This window comes from Egretta garzetta, unplaced genomic scaffold (assembly GCF_000687185.1).
Source record: "Egretta garzetta isolate BGI_Z169 unplaced genomic scaffold, ASM68718v1 scaffold38, whole genome shotgun sequence".
Lineage (NCBI taxonomy): Eukaryota > Metazoa > Chordata > Aves > Pelecaniformes > Ardeidae > Egretta > Egretta garzetta.
The window spans coordinates 2238187-2258509 of NW_009260667.1; the positions used below are offsets into that span (position 1 = coordinate 2238187).

Below are 20323 nucleotides of genomic sequence, written 5' to 3' on the forward strand. Positions count from 1 at the left end.
TGGTGCAACCAACTATAATGATCATTATTTTCTTAAAAAATCAAGATACTGCTCAGGCTAGCCCAGTTTTATTTCATGTGAACTTTTGTAACCTGAGCTTATTTAAAGAAAAACGTAAGTTTATCTTGCATTGCTGAAGGCCAATGCACTTAAACTGAACAACATTTAACAGATTTGTGTCAATAGTGTGAAGACTTGCAAACTAAGATTAGCTGGGATGCTAGTAAGGATTTTTCCTTCAAGTAGTAGTAATCTATCAGGATTCTAAAAAGACCACTTGTAACAAGAATTACTATAGTATACCTGCTTTAAGACTTCTTTAGATTCTTGTTTTCCAAGATTTACTTTCTTAGTGTCAGTCTCTGGATGTTCTTCCTCTTCTTTAACTGGAGATACCACAAGTGCATGTAATGGGCTAGACCGTATCCCTTGTGCACTACTGCTCACTGGGTTTCTTTTTACTGGTAAGGCAGTGGTGAGCTGTGGAAGAAAATCCAAACCTAAAAGGTAGGACTGAAAATCCAGACCTAAAAAGGAAAAGGGAAGAGTGAAACACACAGGTCAAAAAATTAACACACATCCCGCCCCCCCAAATCAAACCCACAAGTAAAATGCCTGCACACCCACACAAAACAAATAAATAAAAAAATCACCCCAAAATGCACCCCACAAAAACTAAACGCTTAAATCCAGCTTACACTGTCACTGTCCCTATGAAAATAATAAAGCATGAAAAACCTCCATATATCACTATAATTGCATAAAGGAAAAACAAAAACGCTTTAGGACCATACTCTTGGATTTACTGTTACCATGTTGTATCTTAGACAATTTCCAGAAAAGTTCATTTGTTTCAGTATCCACTTTCATTGTTTGTTTTTCATGGTATGACAAAATTAGCATGTAAGAACTAGCATAGGCCTCCAAGGACCTACCAGTGACAAAGAAAAAATACACTGAAAGTATGCTTACCATCTCCTTTTCCTTGAGGATCTTCATTCACTTTACTTGCAATAACATCTACAAAGTACCAGAACATAGACAAAGTAGGGGTTTATTAAATGAAACCTATGTCAATATTCATATCATTGCATCGAGTTCATAATCAAAGACAAATTAAAATACCAAGTAGGTACAGCAGTTGGTAACACATAAATATCAAAATGCCATGCAACATGCAGATGAGCGATGCTTTACAAATTTCAGTGTTAGCAACTTACCATCTCTGACTGGAGAAAACACATCTCCTAAACTATTTCGACCCAAATCATCAAGATTATTTAAATCAGCACTTTTCCCATGATCTGTTTCTTTTGATGGAATCACATCCAAGCTGCAACTATGGGGAAAGCCTTAAAAAGGACAATAACATTCAGTTAGCAATTGACATTTTCCAAAAATAACATATATTATCCCTAAACAATCTCACAGCAAGCATGATGCCTGATAAGTCCAGCAAGCGCTTCAGAACCTTCTACAGATTCCAGATAGAGGGTCAACTTTAGCTTCCTCATTTGAGCTGTCATTGCAGGTGATTATAACTAAAAGCCAAGATACTTATTAACAAAAATAAGATACAGTTTGCATTCCAGGTGTCAAACTGGAGAATGTGTTCATTTTCAGATAAGCTACATGATGGATGCAGCAAATTTCTGGTGTATCAGGTGAAATGAAAACTAGAGAATACACCTTCCACTAAGGAAGTGATCACATTCAGATGATCAAAATTTAAATTTATTCTGCAAGAATTGAATCTGCTTCACTGGGGCCATTAAGCACTCAAAGGGAAATTCTATGGAACACCTATGTTAAAGCTTACCTGATGTTAGGATATGCTCCGCTTATTTCTAATTTTAGGAAATCAGAGGGGGGTTACAGTTGCAGACAAAAACAAAAACCAAACTTGTTCCTAGACCTTTCCACACTCCATCCTCAAGCCCCATCCCTGAGGGGAAAAATTCTCCCCTATCTCTGGGAAAAAAAGTGAGCTTTTGTACACATGGTAGCAGGGACAGTTGTCTGAAGAATGGAAGCATATCTTAGAATCATAGAATGCTTTGGGTTGGAAGGGACCATTAGAGGTCATCTAGCCTAACCCCCCTGCGGCAAGCTGCGACACCTTTAACCAGATCAGGTTGCTCAGAGCCCCGTCCAACCTGGCCTTGAATGTTTCCAGGGTTGGGGCCTCCACTACCTCTCTGGGCAACCCGTTCCAGTGTTTCACCACCCTCATTGTGAAGAATTTCTTCCTTGTATCTAGTCTAAACCTACCCTAATCTTAAGTCAAAGATCTTAAGTTAAAAAAAAAAAAACAAAAAAAACAAACAAAAAACCAGTAATTATTCAAACGACATTTTTTTTTGATGAGGAATACATGAAGAAGTTAGTTGAACTGCTAAGATAACCATGTGAATAACTTTCACAATTTAGTATGTTTAAAAACCAGATCAGCACTGTAAGCAAGCTGCTGTGCTGCCCTCACTGAACTCCTATCTCTAAGAGTGTCTCAATTTTACTTGTATAAGTTAAGATCTAGGCAAAAAGTATTACGGTTATGCAATCCATAAATAAATGTCCTATAAATAAATCACCTGTACACACAAAAGCTTCACTTTATACCTACTTTAATTAGAAAAACTACATGAACAAACCACTGTTCATGAAACCTGTAACAACTACTCTATGTGGGATTACTTGTTCAAGTGATCCAAATGTGACTGGATGACTACAATTAATCATGTCAAAGTATTTACATAAACTGGGACTTGAATCAGGTTTAAGATTTCCCTTTTAAACATATTAATATAGCACGTTTTCCACTCCTTCAGATGTGTCAGTTGTGACACATACATAGGACTGAACTTGCTAGTTAATACCTGGCATACTGAGTCAAACCAGAAGTGTAGTATCAACCTGTGCCAGAATCTACAGAGGAAAAAGCATAATATACCATAGGGCAAACGTCTTTTGTATACTTTTACCCATACCCAGTAATCTAAATGTAGTAAGTACCTAAACCAGAGGACAGCTCTTAAATAGAAGTTTATGGGAAGCCAGCTCAAAGTACATCCAAACTTCTTATCACATTCTGACTTCATTTATACTTTTGTACTTTAAAATACCTGTGACAAAAAGCCTCAGTCCATTTATAAGCTGTATGAACAGATGTTTCTTTGTTTTAAATATGCTATCAGATCACTTTACTGAATGCCCCTTATTTCTCCAAAGTTAATCACAGAATCACAGAATCGCAAGGGTTGGAAGGGACCTCAGGAGATCATCCAGTCCAACCCCCCTGCTAAAGCAGGTTCTCCTAGAGTATGTTACACAGGACTTTGTCCAGGCGGGCTTTGAATATCTCCAGAGGAGACTCCACAACCCCCCTGGGCAGCCTGTTCCAGTGCTCTGGCACCCTCAATGTAAAGAAATTTTTTCTCATGTTCAACTGAAACCTCTTATGTTTTAGTTTGTACCCATTGCCCCTTGTCCTGTTGCTGAGCACCACTGCAAAGAGTCTGGCTCCGTCCTCATGACTTCTACCCTTAAGATATTTTTATGTGTTGATGAGGTCACCTCTCAGTCTTCTCTTCTTCAGGCTGAACAAGCCCAACTCTCTCAGCCTTTCCTCATAGGGGAGATGCTCCAGTCCCCTCATCATCCTAGTAGCTCTCCTCTGGACTCTTTCTAGGAGTTCCTCATCTTTCTTGAACTGGGGAGCCCAGAACTGGACACAGTACCCCAGGTAGGGTCTCACTAGGGCAGGGTAGAGGGGGAGGATAACCTCCCTCGACCTGCTGGCCACACTCCTCTTAATGCACCCCAAGATACCATTGGTCTTCTTGGCAACAAGGGCACACTGCTGGCTCATGGTCAGCTTGTCATCCACCAGGACTCCCAGGTCCCTCTCAGCAGAGCCGCTTTCCAGCAGGTCAGCCCCCAGCCTGTACTGGTGCATGGGGGGTCTAACCAGGGTCTAGAAGAGTTTCCACAGAACAGATGCAGTTTGTGGTCTCTCATTCATTCCCATTTTTAAGTTTAAAGATCGTATCTTCTGAAGTTTACAGAGGTCTTCACTTCTAAAGTGAACATTCAGTTTAATGAAAAATATTTGTTTTACTTGGTAAGCCTTTATTTTCTTAAAACATTTATTTATTATGCATGGTCCTATTTAAAGGGTAACAACCATTACATCTTCAAATAAAGATAATAAATCATATATTTTAACTGAAATAAAATTTTCCACACCCTTCAGTACTGTTACCCTTCAGTAATGTTGATTAGCAACACTTCTTGCATACATAGGAAGCATTCTACTTCACCTCATACTTCACTGCATACCCAAGGGAGGTCATTAACGCACATCCCTATGGACTGCAGTGACTTATTGCCTAATTACTGTTGCTAAATGTATTTCTCCTTACTTAAAAAGGGAGGGGAAAAGTGCTGTTGCATTAAAGTGGATTGAGGATTTTTTCAAGACTCAAACTAACAGAGTTACCGATTTGACCGTATTTGCAGAACTCTTGAATTAAATAAAAATTTAAGAGTACATTTCATACAGTGGTAGAATTTTAGAATAATGTTCAGAATTCTTATAGAGAACTTGTTAATTTCAGAAGCATAAATAGCAAGTACAGTTATACAACTAATCATACTTGCAACTATATTTAACATCTTTCCGACCATGTGATATTGGAATCATGCCTCATACAAAAACACAGTTCACTTCGCACTTGGGTTTTTGGACTAGGGTTTTTTTCCTGTGTTTTGTTTGTTTGGTTGGCTTTTTTAGATGAGATCCATTATTCGTGTTTATTAATAGAATTACAAACCATTAGCTCTGCGTTCCATACAGACATTGTGTCAGAAAATACATTATGTACATAAGGTTAATCTACAAGTCAGAATGCCAGAGACAGCTCCACAATATCACCATGGAGTTTTGTCCTTTGAAATTTAAATACACACTTCTGCTTGAAGTCCAAATTTTAGACTTCACGTGTCTAAAGCTTGTACTAGGATCCAATTCACTTCCCACAGTCTCATAGTATGTCTAATGCAATAGGGGAGGGAAAAGAAGGTGCAGATGTGCATGCACGTACACACAGTTCTTTCAAACAAATGCCCTTCCCTCGGTGAAATTTTTATACTGTAATGGCCAAGGCATGAAATATTCCTTCCATATGGCCAAGGCACGAAATATTCCTTCCATATTCTACACTATGCCGAACATGATTATAAAAGTAGGAAGAAGACACTACCTGTTTTTTCCTGAAGAACCTCTCCTCCCTTATTCTCATTTGGCAGTACCAGATGAGATGAAACTGTTGCTGATGCTTGAGAGGCGATGTTTTTGATGCCAATATTTTGAATTCCTCCAAGATTACTACCAGCTTTGACTTCTACTCTTTTGGATACAGGTTTATTTGAAGAACCCGTAAGGTTAGACTGAAAAAAAATAGAACAAATTAAGATAATTTATTATTACTTCAGCTAAAAGTAAAAATATGAGCCAATATTCATTCTGTTCTAGTTCAATTCAGTTCAAGTTGCAAAGGTTGCCTAGGAGATATGCCTTTACAAATATAAAAAAAAGTATCTTAACATAACTTCAAAGAACATGGGAAATGTCTGTATTATCATAGGAATACTGTGTGGATTTGCAAAAAGAATAGCAACAGAACTTAAGGTGACAATGGAGTGACCTGGCACAAGCCAATTTTGATCCTAGGCTTAGGCATAAGAAAAATAAGAGATTACATTACTAGGGTCCCCAAATTGTGAAGGAATAGTCAACCGCTAGCAGCAAGTCTGGTGGAAGAAGAGGAAAGTCTCAGAGCCGTAAAGAATCCCCTTCTAAGGTTCTCTTCAAATCCACTGAATGAACATGTGGGGTTTCTGGCTGGAGTAAAGCCTTATTTAATTAAGTCTTGGAAGAATCTCTTAAGTCTTCTCTATTATTTAACCAACTTCTCCACTGTTTATATGTACCCGCAAAAGACCATAGATAATACCATGCAAAATACCTCAAGACAGGCAGCTCTGTCTCTTCCCCTTAAGCAGAAGGGCCATTACAGATCTTTCTACTACTGCCTACAAATGAATCTAAGGTGCCACAAACTCATCTGCAATAGCAGCATATTCACACCAGGAAGTTTAAGACTAATGTTTCACTCATTTCTACACTGAGGCTAGGGGTGGGTGGAATTCTGCATTAAAACCTTCTAAAATGGCACTTAAGACTGAGGAGTTTATAATTTCTGTGTTGGTATGAACCACTGTTGTTGGCATCTGTAAAGCTTAGAAACTGAGTGCTAACGTTTTTTAGAACTTAAACTTATGCTTTGCTTTCACTAATCTGCATATTGAGCCAAAAAAGGAAAGTGGTTTTTTTTTACCTTGGAAAAAGTGCTACTGAACTGAAGACGTATGCATTTCACACAGCCTTTGTGAGCAACAACTGTTTTCACTGGTGACGTCAGTTGTCTTAAATCATACTGGCAGATTTTTCCCCGGGAACTTCCTATAGCCAAAGTAGTACCATCAGGCATGAAGTCTACTGTTGTCAGAGGAAAATCAGCTACTATTGTTGTCAGTAATCTTCAAACAGGAGAAAGGACAGGATAAAGAAGCTTTTAGAGTTCAAAAGTTAGACTTTTCAAAACAGAATACCTAAAAATATATATATATATGTATATATATATATAAAAGCTTTCATAATTCAGCTACAGGTCGGTAGTTCCACTTCTCCAGTGCCAAGTACATTAAGTGAAATATCTTATGGAACAGTGGATTAGGCTTAAACTAAGTGTTCATGCTTAACAAATTAAAGACTGCATATGCCCCAAAAGATTTCACCAGGACAGGATCAAATTGCCTTCATAACAGCAGTTACGACACCAACATTATTTACTGGAATCGTCACTTCCAGCAGCAATCATACTACATACATCCTCTAGATTCCCAAGGCTATCAACTCTAACCTTCCCACAACTCTAGGAAGAATGTCTGGTCCTAGTTTGCGTCTTTCTACTACACGCCCTCCAAACTAGAGCCAGACTCCTGCTTTTTTTTTCACCTGGAGTGAAAGTACAACCCACAGTAGAACAAAGACCCACGAAACCACTTGCCACCCAACCCTCTTGCTACACAGTCCCATCATCTATGCGCCATACTTCCTGCTTTTTCAGCCAATACCCTCCCATATTTAAGGCTCACTATCTCAGCAGCTCTGTGCACCTTACCACATCTATGTCTTGTATCTCCAACTAGAAAAGCAGGCAAGCTAAGCCCACGTGGCTGCAGGTCCTCACAGGCTGTACTGCCCCTCACAGAAGCTAATTTCTCTCTATCAATAAGAAAAGCCCATATACAAGCACTTGGGAGAGGTCACTCATATGTGGCACCTCAATTAGCTCCCACATGCCTTGGTTTTTTTGATTGTTTGTTTGGGGACGATGGGACATGTTCTCCAGTAACGCTATACCAACCACTTCAGCCATTCTGAATGCGGTCTGAATTAAGTATTTCATGTCATAGTTATGTGTGCTTTTTCAGTTTATAAAAGGCAAAGAAGGATCCTTCTAAAATCAAAAGGCCTTTAATATACTTACTTTTTACTTGAAGTGTCATAGAGAATAATTCTTTTATCCAAACCTACAGTTACAAGAAGCAGCTTATTGACTGGAGAAAAGCAGATTTCTGAAGCTGGTGCTTTATGAGTATTTTCAAAGTTATGATATGGGTTCTGGCTATTTACATCCCACAGAGTTACATTTCCACTGTCAGAAACACTGCCCAGCAAGGATTTCTTAAAGGATGAATATTTCAAGTGCCGAATAGGCTGTAAAACAGATATAAAAAATGAATCGTAATACCACTATTAAACACCATATTAAGTTATTTTCTAAACACACATACACATTAGGAATACAGATGTTACATTAATTTAAAGTAGTTTAGAAAGGCTTGCCATTCTAAAAAATAAGAAGTAAAAAAAGTTCATTTCGTATTACAATGCCATTTTTGCTGTAGGAGGACAGACGGTGCTTTTTTTTTTTTTTTGTACTAGTATAGGGTACCATACAAGCTGATAAGCCAAATGAAGGACAAGGAAAAAGACCTGTAGAAAAGGTTCTTGGTTTTTCAGCAACTATCACACCATCATACATACTAAAAAAAAAACCACACCACATCTAAAATTAAAGGACTGAAGAGCTACATTATTTCATCAATTGTCTCCTGCCAAGAATGTTAAACTTAATTCCCCACTACTGATTTAAGTACTTGGATATATGCTAATTTGATAAGACACACAGACTCCAGAGTTATGCAAGTATGTAGGTCCTGCAGAAGAACAGACTTCACCCTGTAAGCTAGGACCACAAAAAAGGATAATACTCCTGGTTTATCACATGCAGTCTTGCTATCACAGAACCATGTAACACAGGAACTTAAATTGCTTTTCAGAAGCAGGTAAGTATTTTATTTCCACTGTATTGCTTCAGAGGATCTTTCAGAATCTCACTGCTCTAGCACTAAAATTACAATGCTCAATTTCCAGATTAATTTAATTTATAACTCATTTGCACTAATTTGCTCCTGTGTCAATAATGCCCTTACACTTAAATTGTTTCCCTAATTCCCCAGTGCTGCTCTTCCCTGTAAACAGCCACCTTGCCTTCTTTCAGGCTTTATTTTATTATAAACAATAAGTGAGACTCAATCTCCTAAAACCATTTTTTTCACTACCATTACAGTCTCTTTGTAACTCTCCCAGTTTGAATTTTTCTTGAATATGGACCAACCAAAAGCTTGTATGATTGTCTAAACATTTTGCTACTGCCTTTACAAAGGCAGTAACACTTCATCCATTTTATACTGTAAATATGCATCATAACATATCCTAGTCTGCATTGTCTTATTCGTGATCCCATCTGTTTTGGTTGCTCATTGCCATTTTACAATCAAGAAGCCCAAGTCCTCCTTTGCCTTGGGAATTTTCAAATCCTAGTCTAATACAAAAAGCCTCAGTTGAGACCCAAATCGGGTACCTTGATTTCTATAATGTCATAGTTGTTCTCATGTCTATTATTTCAATCATTTTTAGATACTGTCACAATCCTCTCTCTTACAGGCAATACCTTCCAACTGTGTCTCATCATAGCTCTACTTCTCATATCATAACCACTACTGAAAATATTAAACAAGATTAACTATTGATAACTCAAACAAACACTGTTCTTTCAATATTAACTGCTGTCTTCTTCCCTATAGCTGATTTCTTACCCATCCTCAATTCCTTTCTAAGCCTCCATCCTCTCTAATATTTTCTTACAAGGCACTGAATCAAGTGCTTTATTCAAGTCCAGACAGATGAGAGCCATTACATTTTATTTGTCTGAAAATGCTCTCAAAAAGCTATTATACTATTCTAGTATAATCCACATCGCAATGCAGTGTACTGGATTTTATCCTAATATTCTCTTTAACTTTATTTTAATGAAGATATTTGTTGGTTCATATGCCTCCAACCTAATTTCTTGCACTTGTATTGCATGTCTCACTGGAACCCTAATTGCTCCACAAAGAAGTGGCACCCTCAACTGCATATTCAAATAGAACAGAAAACGACTGTTTATAATTAATATGATCCTCTAGTGGACATGATGGAGACATTTTTATCAGCATTTTTCAGTTTATTTACATTTTAAAAAGAAATATTGAGACACTCAGGAATAAGAGCTGCAATTACATACACAATCTACATGGGAAACATGCCTGTCCCTCACAGTTCTCTCACTTCTTCACCTCCAAATACCTCCCTTACTGCCCTGGCATCTGCTCATGTTCCATTTTCTCCCTCCTCTGTCGTCCTGCCCACCAAGATTACTCTCTCCTAGCTCTCCTCAAACTTCCCTTGGTATCCTACTAGGTCTCCCATTTTCTTTTCTCATTTTTCCTTCTCATTTCACAGGCCCAAGGCAAGTTCTCCCTTTTTTTTTTCCATATGCATACCTTCACCATATTACCTCTGTTCCCCACTTCGCACTGAAATCATGGTGCTTCCTTAGAGCAGCCTCACCATTTAATTTCAGGTTGCCAACAAAGGAGGTATGAGGAAGCTCCTATTCACTCCTCACTTTCACTGAATTAGGTTTGCAACAAACTTCACTTGCAACAATGCAATTGCTAGATCAGACTCAAGGAATAGAGGCGCTTAAAATCTGTGCACACTTTCATGAGACAGTCAAATGCATCATATTGGCATCCCTGACAGTATGCTACATGTCCAAGTTCCAAATTCTTGCCCAGACAGCTGGAGGCATGAAAGAACCTCATTTCTGAAAGGCTGCTTGACAAGACAAAACCAAAACATTTCTCTTCCCAGAAGCAAGTCACTTAATTTGAAGTTTTCTAAAAAAAAAAATACTTTATCTGAGAAACATCTGGGTGAAATAAAATATAGCTTTAAGCTTAGCACAGAAACAGCAGACAACCAAGCCTCATATGGGAAAGCATCCAGATGCAAGCGGTCAGACTTACATCACTTACAATAAGTCTTAGATGCATTCTCCTCATTTCCCTCCCCATCCATAATCAAAGAGGAAATTAGACACTGTATTTTAGAATGAGAATAGGCTTAATGAAGTAGCATACTGTCTTTATCTTCAAAATATTGACTCAACTTTACAAAATTTTTGAAACAAAACAAACAAAAAACCAGTATGCTATGCAGTGTTCACTGGAGTGACGTTAAAACACACATACAGCCACTATGAAAGATATTTTTCTCTGTATACTTGTCAGCTTTGTTGTGACCCAGTGCTGCAAGGGAATGGGACCCCTTGTACGAGAAGAGACGAACTACTACACTTGATCAGACATTTGAGCTACTTAGTCCTACACCCTATGTATGAAAGTGTTCAAAACTGAAGTTCTGAGAAAGGTAAAACGGAGCCCTCCCCACCCACCACAGGAGACAGATCCAGGATAATCCAATGCTAGGCATAAGTCTCTTCCAATTAGTTAAAACCAAAACTTATCTCCTTTATAAAATTCCTTTTGTTGTCATTCTTAAGTTACTTTTCCAACCTTCCCCCTCCAATTACATTTATTGCCAAAGAGGATGCTAAAATCAAAAATCATGACGATCAACTGTGTGTTGGGAGAAAATGTTCCCTTTTGTGTCACTGAATTTAACATTACTGTTTAACTGTGTATCCTTTTACATTAAACGTTATTTAAGAAGTCTACTTTCTTCAGTTCCTTTCTTTTCTCTTTACCAGATTTCTTCTCTATTTCTAACCCCTCTGTACCTCTGCCAATCCTAATTCTGTGAACTTTTTTGAGCTGTCACACATACTCTTCTAGATCAGATTCTACCATCTATGTTTAATTTCAATACATGTTTCTTTATCTTATTTCTTATACTTTCTAATGTTTTTGTCTATCTTAGTGATAAGAAACTAACATGTAGTCACATTCTTCAACAAATAGTCTTTAAAAAAAATGTTGGGTTTTGCTTGGTGTGATGAAGTCACACAGAACTCTAGTACACTCCTAGTCATGTTTTTCCCCCAAAGAAGCTGAACTTAATTTGTCATCTCCTGTCCCTTTTCTAAGTTACGGTTTAGAAACAACAGTTCTGTTATTTGGATTTTGAACACCAGGGCCTCCAACTCAGCCTAGCTGAAAACAGCCCCAATATAGTTCCTTGGCCTTTGTACTGCCAGCAATAGCAATCCCCAGCCTAAAAAAGGCACACAACCCATATGGTTTAGCTGCAAGGTTTACCAGTTACAAGAAAAAAAATGAGCTAAGAATGTGGGAGACAAGTTAAACATTGGTACTTTTCTGAAAAGAAGCCCGAGAATATTTACAGATTACGGTTTCATCCACAGAATCAGAAGGGGTGGGACATGTTTGATCGCAAAAAAATCTCACTAGGCAACCTTAACTATCTTATCTGAACTGGATCTAGGGGGATATTTAAGATACTTGCTTTATTTTAAGTCAGCATAGCCGTTCACTAGGTAAAACTCAAATATGCTTAAGTAAATGTCTGAACAAAAGTGGGAAGAAGTCATCTGTTTTCCAATTATTTTAGTCACTGATACTAAAATAATTTCAAGACTATTAGGAATGACACAATTATTTGGAAAGAATCGTGTTTTGGAACTAACCTGTCAAGACTGGGGAAAAAAAAAAAACCACCACCAAAGAAGCAAATATAAAGCAAGTTTCATTACATCCTAATAAGTATAACTCCTGGTGATCTCTGGAAATTCTGCACACGCAGAACTATTATAAACACATTTAGCACAAGGTGCTGAACCCACAGAGAGAAAATTAAGTCCCCTTTGGAACATTTTACCAGTCAGTGTAGCACAAAAAGCCATACATGTCTTTTTGCCTTAGTTGTGATTGGAGTAGGTTTTTCTGTCGAAAATAAAAGTACATTTTATCTTTAAGCTTCACAGTAAAGAGAGCCAAACTAGAAACAGCGCACTTCAGAAAATGGCTGGTCGATTGCAGAGAAGGACTAGTTACATTTAGGGGTTTTCACCACTGGAAAATGAGTGAAAAGCCCAAAACTAAACCAAAAGTAGTCTAGCATCATTGATTACCTTATTTAAAGATAGTAAAGTTTCTTAATCTCCTTTATACCTTAGTGAGCCTTATAAGTGAGAAGGCAGATGTAAACACAGTTGATAGTCTTTGGCTTTTAAAGCTATTGTACGATATGGAGTGACCAGAACTCATCACACTTCTTTACAAATCAGCCAGCTGTTCAAACAACTGAACTAAATCCTGTTGCTAGGAGAATAGCACCAGGCAGTGAAGACTTGAACAAACATTATGTTTCAAAACAAACCTTAATTCATCCTCACAACAGCAAGCAGATAAGAATCTGGTAGTGGAAATGAATACCAATAGCAAAGACAAATTATGGGATCTGCAAACAACTCTGTGCAAGAACTCAACCCTAGTAAAGCACAAAGGTGTTTTTAAATCAAAATCAATTAATAGAATATAGGCCAAAACAAAAAGAAAATTGTTCAAAGTCACAGAACGCACTGCAACCTTGGGCTATTCTACTACTTGCAGAGTCCATATGATAATCAGAAATGAACTGGCAAGGAAACTACATTCCATCATGCTGAATCAAACAGAGACAAGCTAAATCTTATAAGGTTAGTTTAACCTCGCATTCCCCAACTGTGAAAAAAGTTACTAGGGAATGGTGACCCTTGCTAAGCCAGACAGCTAGTGCAAGACAATACACTGTGTATCTACTCAAGCTTACTCTTACAAAACTGGGCCCCTAAACTATAAATCAAGTAAAGGCTTTTTAAATTTAACAGAATTACACAAGTCTTCAGATATTTGCTTCACTGCACGATTAATCCTGCAATTCTCTGCAAGCACCAATTAAAACTCAAACACAAAAACAAAGCTAGTTTTGCACATAAGAGCAAAGATAATTTTTAGGATGTAAGATAAGCTGATAAACTGGGACATCCAAGTAGCCATCCCATTACACAATCATAGCTCTATTCCATTTTAAATTAAGGCTGCAATCAAATAACTGCCCCCCTTTAGAAGACATTACAGACCCTTTAGAAAGTGAATAGTAGCTCTGTGCTCGCAATTACTTTGATTTAACACTTCAAATATCTTTATCCATCTTAAAGGTCACTCAGATTTGCAGTAGGCCCCTTGATTTCATCTGCCAAAATAGCTATTCACTGCATCACTTATTCCTAATCACTTTTTGGTGGAAAGAGTTGAATGTATCAAACAAGTTGATTCAAATCATCCTCACAAGAATTTCTTCATTTTCCAATTAACTAGCAGCATAGTCCCCACTCTGGATATTCACCTCAGCTGTGTAATCCAGCCACGGATTTCCCTGTAGCTCCTGCCTCACATCCCCATTTTTTGTAAGATCATAACAATCAAATCAGAAAAATGAACTGACTATACAGATGGATTTTTAAGACCAAACCAAGTATGAGGTACAATTTTGCTTCAATATATGTACAAGACTGAAATGTATCAAAGACTGCAGCATCTAAGAGCAGACATAGTTTGAATTTAACGGAGATTTTTCAACAGAAAGTATCCCACAATTCCCGTGATGCTATAAAGTCGTAAGAGATTCTTCATCAAGTTATATTTTTCATGCCAGACAGGAGCAAAATTTAGCTTCACACTCTATCTGCAGTCTAGGACTGAAAAAGCTGTTGCAGCAACAGAAAATTACTAAATCACAACTTCAGTATTCCCTGCGACATTAAAGGTCAGGTTTAGGACCAAAGCAACAGTTCTGCATCTCATAGGCAGCTCCTACCTCTGTAAAAATGACTCTGTAAAAAATAAAAGAATGCCCAGAAAACAAACATTTAGCTGTGCCTAAGACAACGTTCACATTAAGAATGCATGCTGGAACTTCTGATGGGACAATACAGCTCATTTACTACTGCAGATGCCCTTATATCAAGGGAATTCTCCTAATGATACCCACTAATCCTGCAATATCTTTTCAGTCTGCAAAAAGGAATTGCAGTAGAAAACGCTACTAAGGCCCTTAAGTAGTACACATACTTTGTGTTTGTCTTTTGCAGTTTTCCTATAAACTAGTTATCCAAAATCTTACCTAAACACCTAAGTAGGTAATATAAAATCTTATTGCTTTTCTCTTTGAGCAGCTGTGCAGTTTTAATCTCCAGATGAAATAAATCTATTATTTCCAAATGCAGGCTTACATTCACCCCTACCATACTGTTCTGTTCAGCTATAAATATGAGTACTTTGGATAAGACAAAACCCAGGCTACATGGACTCTGTTCTTTGCAGCAGCATACATTGAGTTGTGCATTGAAATCCTGCTTTGGTTTGCAAAGCTGACTGCTTTTTATTCAGTTCTAAGATGTGTAGAGTTTGTTCATGAGGAACCAGAGCCTAGAAAGTAAAACTTGCTGTAACCTGTATATAAGTAAAGGTACTTGAGAAATTTGTATTTCAACATTACCTATTATTTAAGACTAGAATACACACAACAGTCTTGTTTTTATCTGCCTCTAAGTGCACTCTCAATAATTAAAAGGACATGGATTAACAAAACTTAAAAGCTCTTGATACATACTTTCAATTTCTTAACACTGTGAATTGAAGCTTCATACCTGAAAGGAAGTGAATACAGATAGCCTACCTGACGGCTGCCATAACCAAAGGGAGCACTTGACAAATTGGTGGTAACACTGTGTAGGATAATTTCACCACTCAAAGATCCAGAAGCAATGTAGCAATCATTCCAATTATATGAAATACATGTGACTTCATCTTTATGATCCTGTGGGTGAGGGAGGTTAGAGGGAGAGGGTTAAAGACACACATTATTATAGAAAAGTACTCTGAAAACATCAAGTATTCTTGTTAAATTAAACTTGCTATTTACAGCACATAGAGAATACAAACTTGAACAAGTCCCATATGTGTGCTAGCTCCTATCTGTGAACTTGATCCTACAGGTCTATGACTTAGAGAAAGGATATTTTTTACAGTTTGCAGCAAAGCCTGGAAGTCATGAAAACTACAGCTCTTCCTCAGCCAAACTTACCTTAAGGCTACGGTAAACCCTTCTGGATTTCAGATCCCAGATATTAACTGTGTTATCGAGGCCCCCACTCACGAGATATGAAGAACTAGAATTCAAGCTCACACATGTCTGTTTTGCCTGATGGAGAAGAGAAAAAAAAAGTATGTTGAAGATAATTAAGGGATTTATTGAAATCTACCTAAAAGCATATTGATGTGCATTTTCATCTTCATTAACACAAACAGTCCCACTGACTGGCAGAACTGGCCGTCATTTGTCATCAAAAGGCATTTAAAATCCAGTCCAGTTTGGACATGCATTAATATACTTTAAGATTTAAATACATTAATTAATAAACTCCCAAATGCTCACATTTTCCCATCCCTGTTTCATATTTTTTAGCACCTTTTCCTTCAATATGCATTATCCCTTTAAACTATAGCTCTCTAAAGTGCAATCATTCAGGTACTGAATTTTAAAAAGAAAATGGTAAGTTTAGGAAAAAAAACCCTTAAAAGAAAATCAAAAAGTTGTCTCAGTCATGTACTTCACATTCCCTAAACATTATAAAGAATATTATAGCAGCAAACCTCATAATTCAGTAAAGTGATTCTTTTTAAAATAATCACTGAAGTACCAGCTTTTGAAAAAAATGTCAATCTTAATGATAGACCTACATTGAGGACAAATTATTTCTCAGTTCTATCATGTTGAAAATTCACTTTTAAGTTCCTGAGATTTAAATTAAGGAAAAAAAAAAAAACAAAAAAACACCTCCATCTAATTATTGACATGGTAAAACTGGAAATGATTGCATTAGTTATAGATCGGGTTCAGCAAAATCACCAGGACAAACACTCCACCTTTGAAAGTGTTTGCTTCAGCAACCTAAGAGCCCAGTTTGAACACCTTTTCAGAAAATTTCCAGTCCAAATTAGCACTACAATAGCTGTGAATAATTAGAATGGTTTACAACACTAACAAGTCATTCAAGTAACCATGTCAAGAGACTCTTCTAAAATGAAGCCCAGCTTTCTGAAGTTTATAGTGCCATGCTTCCATTTAACAGGAAACTCCCCCTCCCTCCCGCCCAACCATAACAGAAGTCCTCCCATTTCACACATTTCCAGAAGCTAGCGCGTGTACGCTCAAAGAACAACCTTTATATAGGCTCTTGCGTTTTCAAACGTACAGTTCACAGGCATGCATAATACTGACAATTCAAGTTGGAAAATGAAGTTCAAACTTGAGCTCTGTTCTGTTGCCTACACAGTAGAGGAAGTTTGAACCACTGGCTGCCTCGGGCTCAACACCACACTCCCCTAGCAGAGAGGCATCAGATGCTAGTATAGCACATAGCGTTCATGTTTTCCTACTAGTAGAATTACTGTAGAAGCACTACTCCCCCCATTCTTTATATAGATTTAACTATACACAAGGAAATGTTTCTACGTACATGTCATAACTCTAACAACACTAAAATGAAATTGATCCCAATACGCAGAACAAATGTGATACAAACAGTACACAACGTGAAATGGGGAAAAAACAGGGAACAGCATTAGTCATACTTACTCCTTCAGCTATTTCAAAGAGTGGAACAGGTTTGCTTTTACAGCTTGAAACAACTATTTTATCACCAGCAGCAGAAGCAGTGGCCAGGTATCTATCTTAGTCACAAGTTATGGGCCATAATTGTATTACACTGGTGATTAATAAAAGCAACAGTAAGTTTCCCTTACTGAACAGAAGACAGATTGGTTGAACACTCTAAAGTACTGTACCTTGAAGGGACCTAGAAATAGAAACATAAGGCTATTTTCCAAGCTTTCATTAAGAAGCTCTTGCATTAACTACAGCCCTTACTTCCCAATACAAGGCAGAGCAATTTCTTTCAGAAAGAAGAGGAGAAATATCTGGCAGATATTATTTAAGAGCTCTTTACTGCTAAGGCAGCTTATCCAGTCTACAATTTTGTTTCCCCACCACCCCCAAGTAAGAGCCCCATTTATCACTAGAGTTCAAAGGAAGGCCTGTTGCTGTTAGCAGAGTATGGATTTAAAGAACAGTCCTGTTAGCAACAAACGTTAAACTACTTCACCACCTAGTTTCTAGAGTACAATGAATGTTTGCTAATTTGTCTCCTTCTGTACTGAGGGAAAAAAAAACCCCAAAAACCCAACAAGAACCTCTTATGACACCAATATGGAACTACAGAGCAGGGAAACTGCCTCTGCACCCCCACCAAACTAATCTAATAATTTAGATCCGTGTCCTCTACATCTTCAGGACAATGCCCACTGTGATTTTGTATTTGCTTATTTAGGAATACAGGTTGATTGGCCAGATTTAACATCAGAGAACTTGTGGGCAGATTAGCGCTTGCTATTTCTTTTGTTATTTTAAGGTCACATTTTAGCTTACAGAATTTAGCAGGACCAAAACCAATGCTTTACCCCTAACAAATTAACAAACATTCAAAAGCATATAGAGTAAGATGCTTCCTTGTTTCAGTTTTGGGGGATGAAGAGGAGACTAGGCAGAAGAAAGCATGACATGACAAGACAGACTGTCTATAGCTAAAGTTTACTAAATAACACACTATACATACATCATTTTTATATATATACACACACACACGCTTCAATTCAATTTCTCTGCAAGTTCCATAGCTAAAAGATTCATTTGTGCTCTGTTTTAACTTTTTTGTTATACATCCACTCATTTGCAGACTTAGAGGACAGACACATTCAGAACTTGCAGAACTTAGATGTTATGGGCCAGCATCCTGTCCATCTTTTACATCAAGATCAGACATCGCCACCTTTTCCCATGACAGCCATACAAGCTGTTCACCTGACAGTGCACTGTTTTCATGGAATCTCATATATTCACCTAACACCTCATATAATTATCCTATAATAGGCTTCCAAGACAGGTGAAAGGTCTAAATGGGCCAAATACATTTAAATCACCACCCCCCCTATGGATATTTTCCTACACATCCAACACGTTTGTGCTTCCTCTGTAAATGCTACAAACAGCACAAAGAAAACCAGTGCCTACAGAGTAAGACATAAGTGTATACTATCAACAATTGTCAAAATCAGTGAGAAGCTGTTCAAGGAAAAACAATCAAACATCTTTCATTACAGTCTTCCTCTCTACACTATGTATAGAATTTTACTACACTAGCAATTGCTTTGTTCAACCTTGTCAGTAAATTAAGCACTGCCTTGAAAATGGATATTGTAATCAACTACTGAAGAAAAAAATGAGTAAGCTTTACAGTTGGTAGGCAATTCAAGTATATCATAATCATTAAAAAAGTGTTAGCCTCCTAAAGGAAGAAAAACTTTTTCAGAAGCATTTACCAGCATGAGTTTATTTTGTAAATCACTTCAACACAGAGAACCACAAAATTTTCTTCACAATACATAAAAATCATTTTATGCAAGACTTCAAAACTGTGTGAGGCCTGTGACTTACAGACACTTTAACAAAAAAAAAAAAAAAAATTCACTGACATTTTGCAGAACACCCACAAAACTATGTCTGAAACTGTAAAGGATACTATTGCTGGCCCAACATAGCGAGGTGACTGGATGTGGGGGTGTATGTGGGTTGAACTGCTCCACCACAGTTAGGGTTGAGGAATCCCATATTTTAACATCATCTCCTGATGAAGCAAAACGTATGCTTTCTTGCATGGCTGCACCTGTTTTTGCAAAAATAAATTCAAAAATGAAAATAAATATACATAAAAAGTAAAAAAATATACAACAGGCAACTTCACAAGTCAAAAGTAACTTAATCTATACTGTTTAATACTGTTTTCTTGATAACCAGGACATTTATTTGGAGAGTTACACAATTAGTACCATTCAGCTGAATGCACTTCTGAAAGCAGCAGACACTCCACCCTTTCGTTACTTGAATTCTTGCAGGAAATGTATGCTTTCCTTTTCACAAAGGAAAAGCCATCCCCTCTATGGTATCAAGAGGCTACAATGATGCTTGTATCTCCAGAGAATTTACAGCTGCCTAACACGAAGCCCTGAGTATTTCAAGGACTCACTTCCCACCAGCAGATGGAGATACACAAGCTAAAATCAAACCGACTGTTGCAGGGGAAGGCTGGAAGTCTGGACCTAAAAGGACTCCCTTCAATGTTCATCTCGTCACCCTAAAGGAGACATCCGAGAATCCTCAGAACGAAACCTTTAATAGTAGAATACGCGCGACAATGGCTCACTTTTCAACGCAGCTTACACAACATTAAAAAAAAAACCCGAAAGACCACCGCAAACAACGTACTACTGTTTGTTTTGTCTGGCACCGTTTTAAGTTAGAGCCAGTCTAACCGATCCCACGTTTGCAAAGTTACTTCTCAGCTTTTTACTCCGGGTAAGTTTAAACTAGCAACAAGCACGGACACAAAAGGCAAGCCTTTCCTTCGCCTGCAGGCATAACTACCCTCTAGCCAAAAGTTTCCGGGCCGTTTCTACATAGCTTTAGGCCACTAATTCTCGCTGACAAGAATGCCTGAGAGAGGCGCACAACTGACAAAATTAGTCAGGAAACTCAAGGTCCGCAACCGCCTTTGCTCGCCGGTTGCCCATGGCACCAGCCCGCGGAGCCGCCCTCGCTGCTCCCCCCGTCTCGCACGGGGCTCCTCTCCTCGCTCCGCACCTTCAGCCCCGGAGGCCGCGGGACGAG

The 20323-nt window shown here is 37.9% G+C and overlaps 1 protein-coding gene across 1 annotated transcript in view; it reads right to left on the reverse strand.

Annotated features, from left to right (window-relative positions):
• NEDD1 (NEDD1 gamma-tubulin ring complex targeting factor) overlaps positions 1 to 20311 on the reverse strand; it is a 25631-nt gene extending 5320 nt beyond the window's left edge. Inside the window, exons 1-11 of the mRNA XM_035901065.1 lie at positions 20297 to 20311; positions 19179 to 19322; positions 17180 to 17274; positions 15626 to 15742; positions 15218 to 15358; positions 7614 to 7843; positions 6399 to 6600; positions 5262 to 5448; positions 1221 to 1352; positions 973 to 1020; positions 304 to 527 (exon numbers count right to left, since the gene is read on the reverse strand). Of these exons, the coding sequence (XP_035756958.1) occupies positions 304 to 527; positions 973 to 1020; positions 1221 to 1352; positions 5262 to 5448; positions 6399 to 6600; positions 7614 to 7843; positions 15218 to 15358; positions 15626 to 15742; positions 17180 to 17274; positions 19179 to 19314 (1512 nt within the window). The 5' untranslated portion in view covers positions 19315 to 19322; positions 20297 to 20311. The remainder of the gene's footprint in view (positions 1 to 303; positions 528 to 972; positions 1021 to 1220; positions 1353 to 5261; positions 5449 to 6398; positions 6601 to 7613; positions 7844 to 15217; positions 15359 to 15625; positions 15743 to 17179; positions 17275 to 19178; positions 19323 to 20296) is intronic.
• Positions 20312 to 20323: the final 12 nt, after the last annotated feature.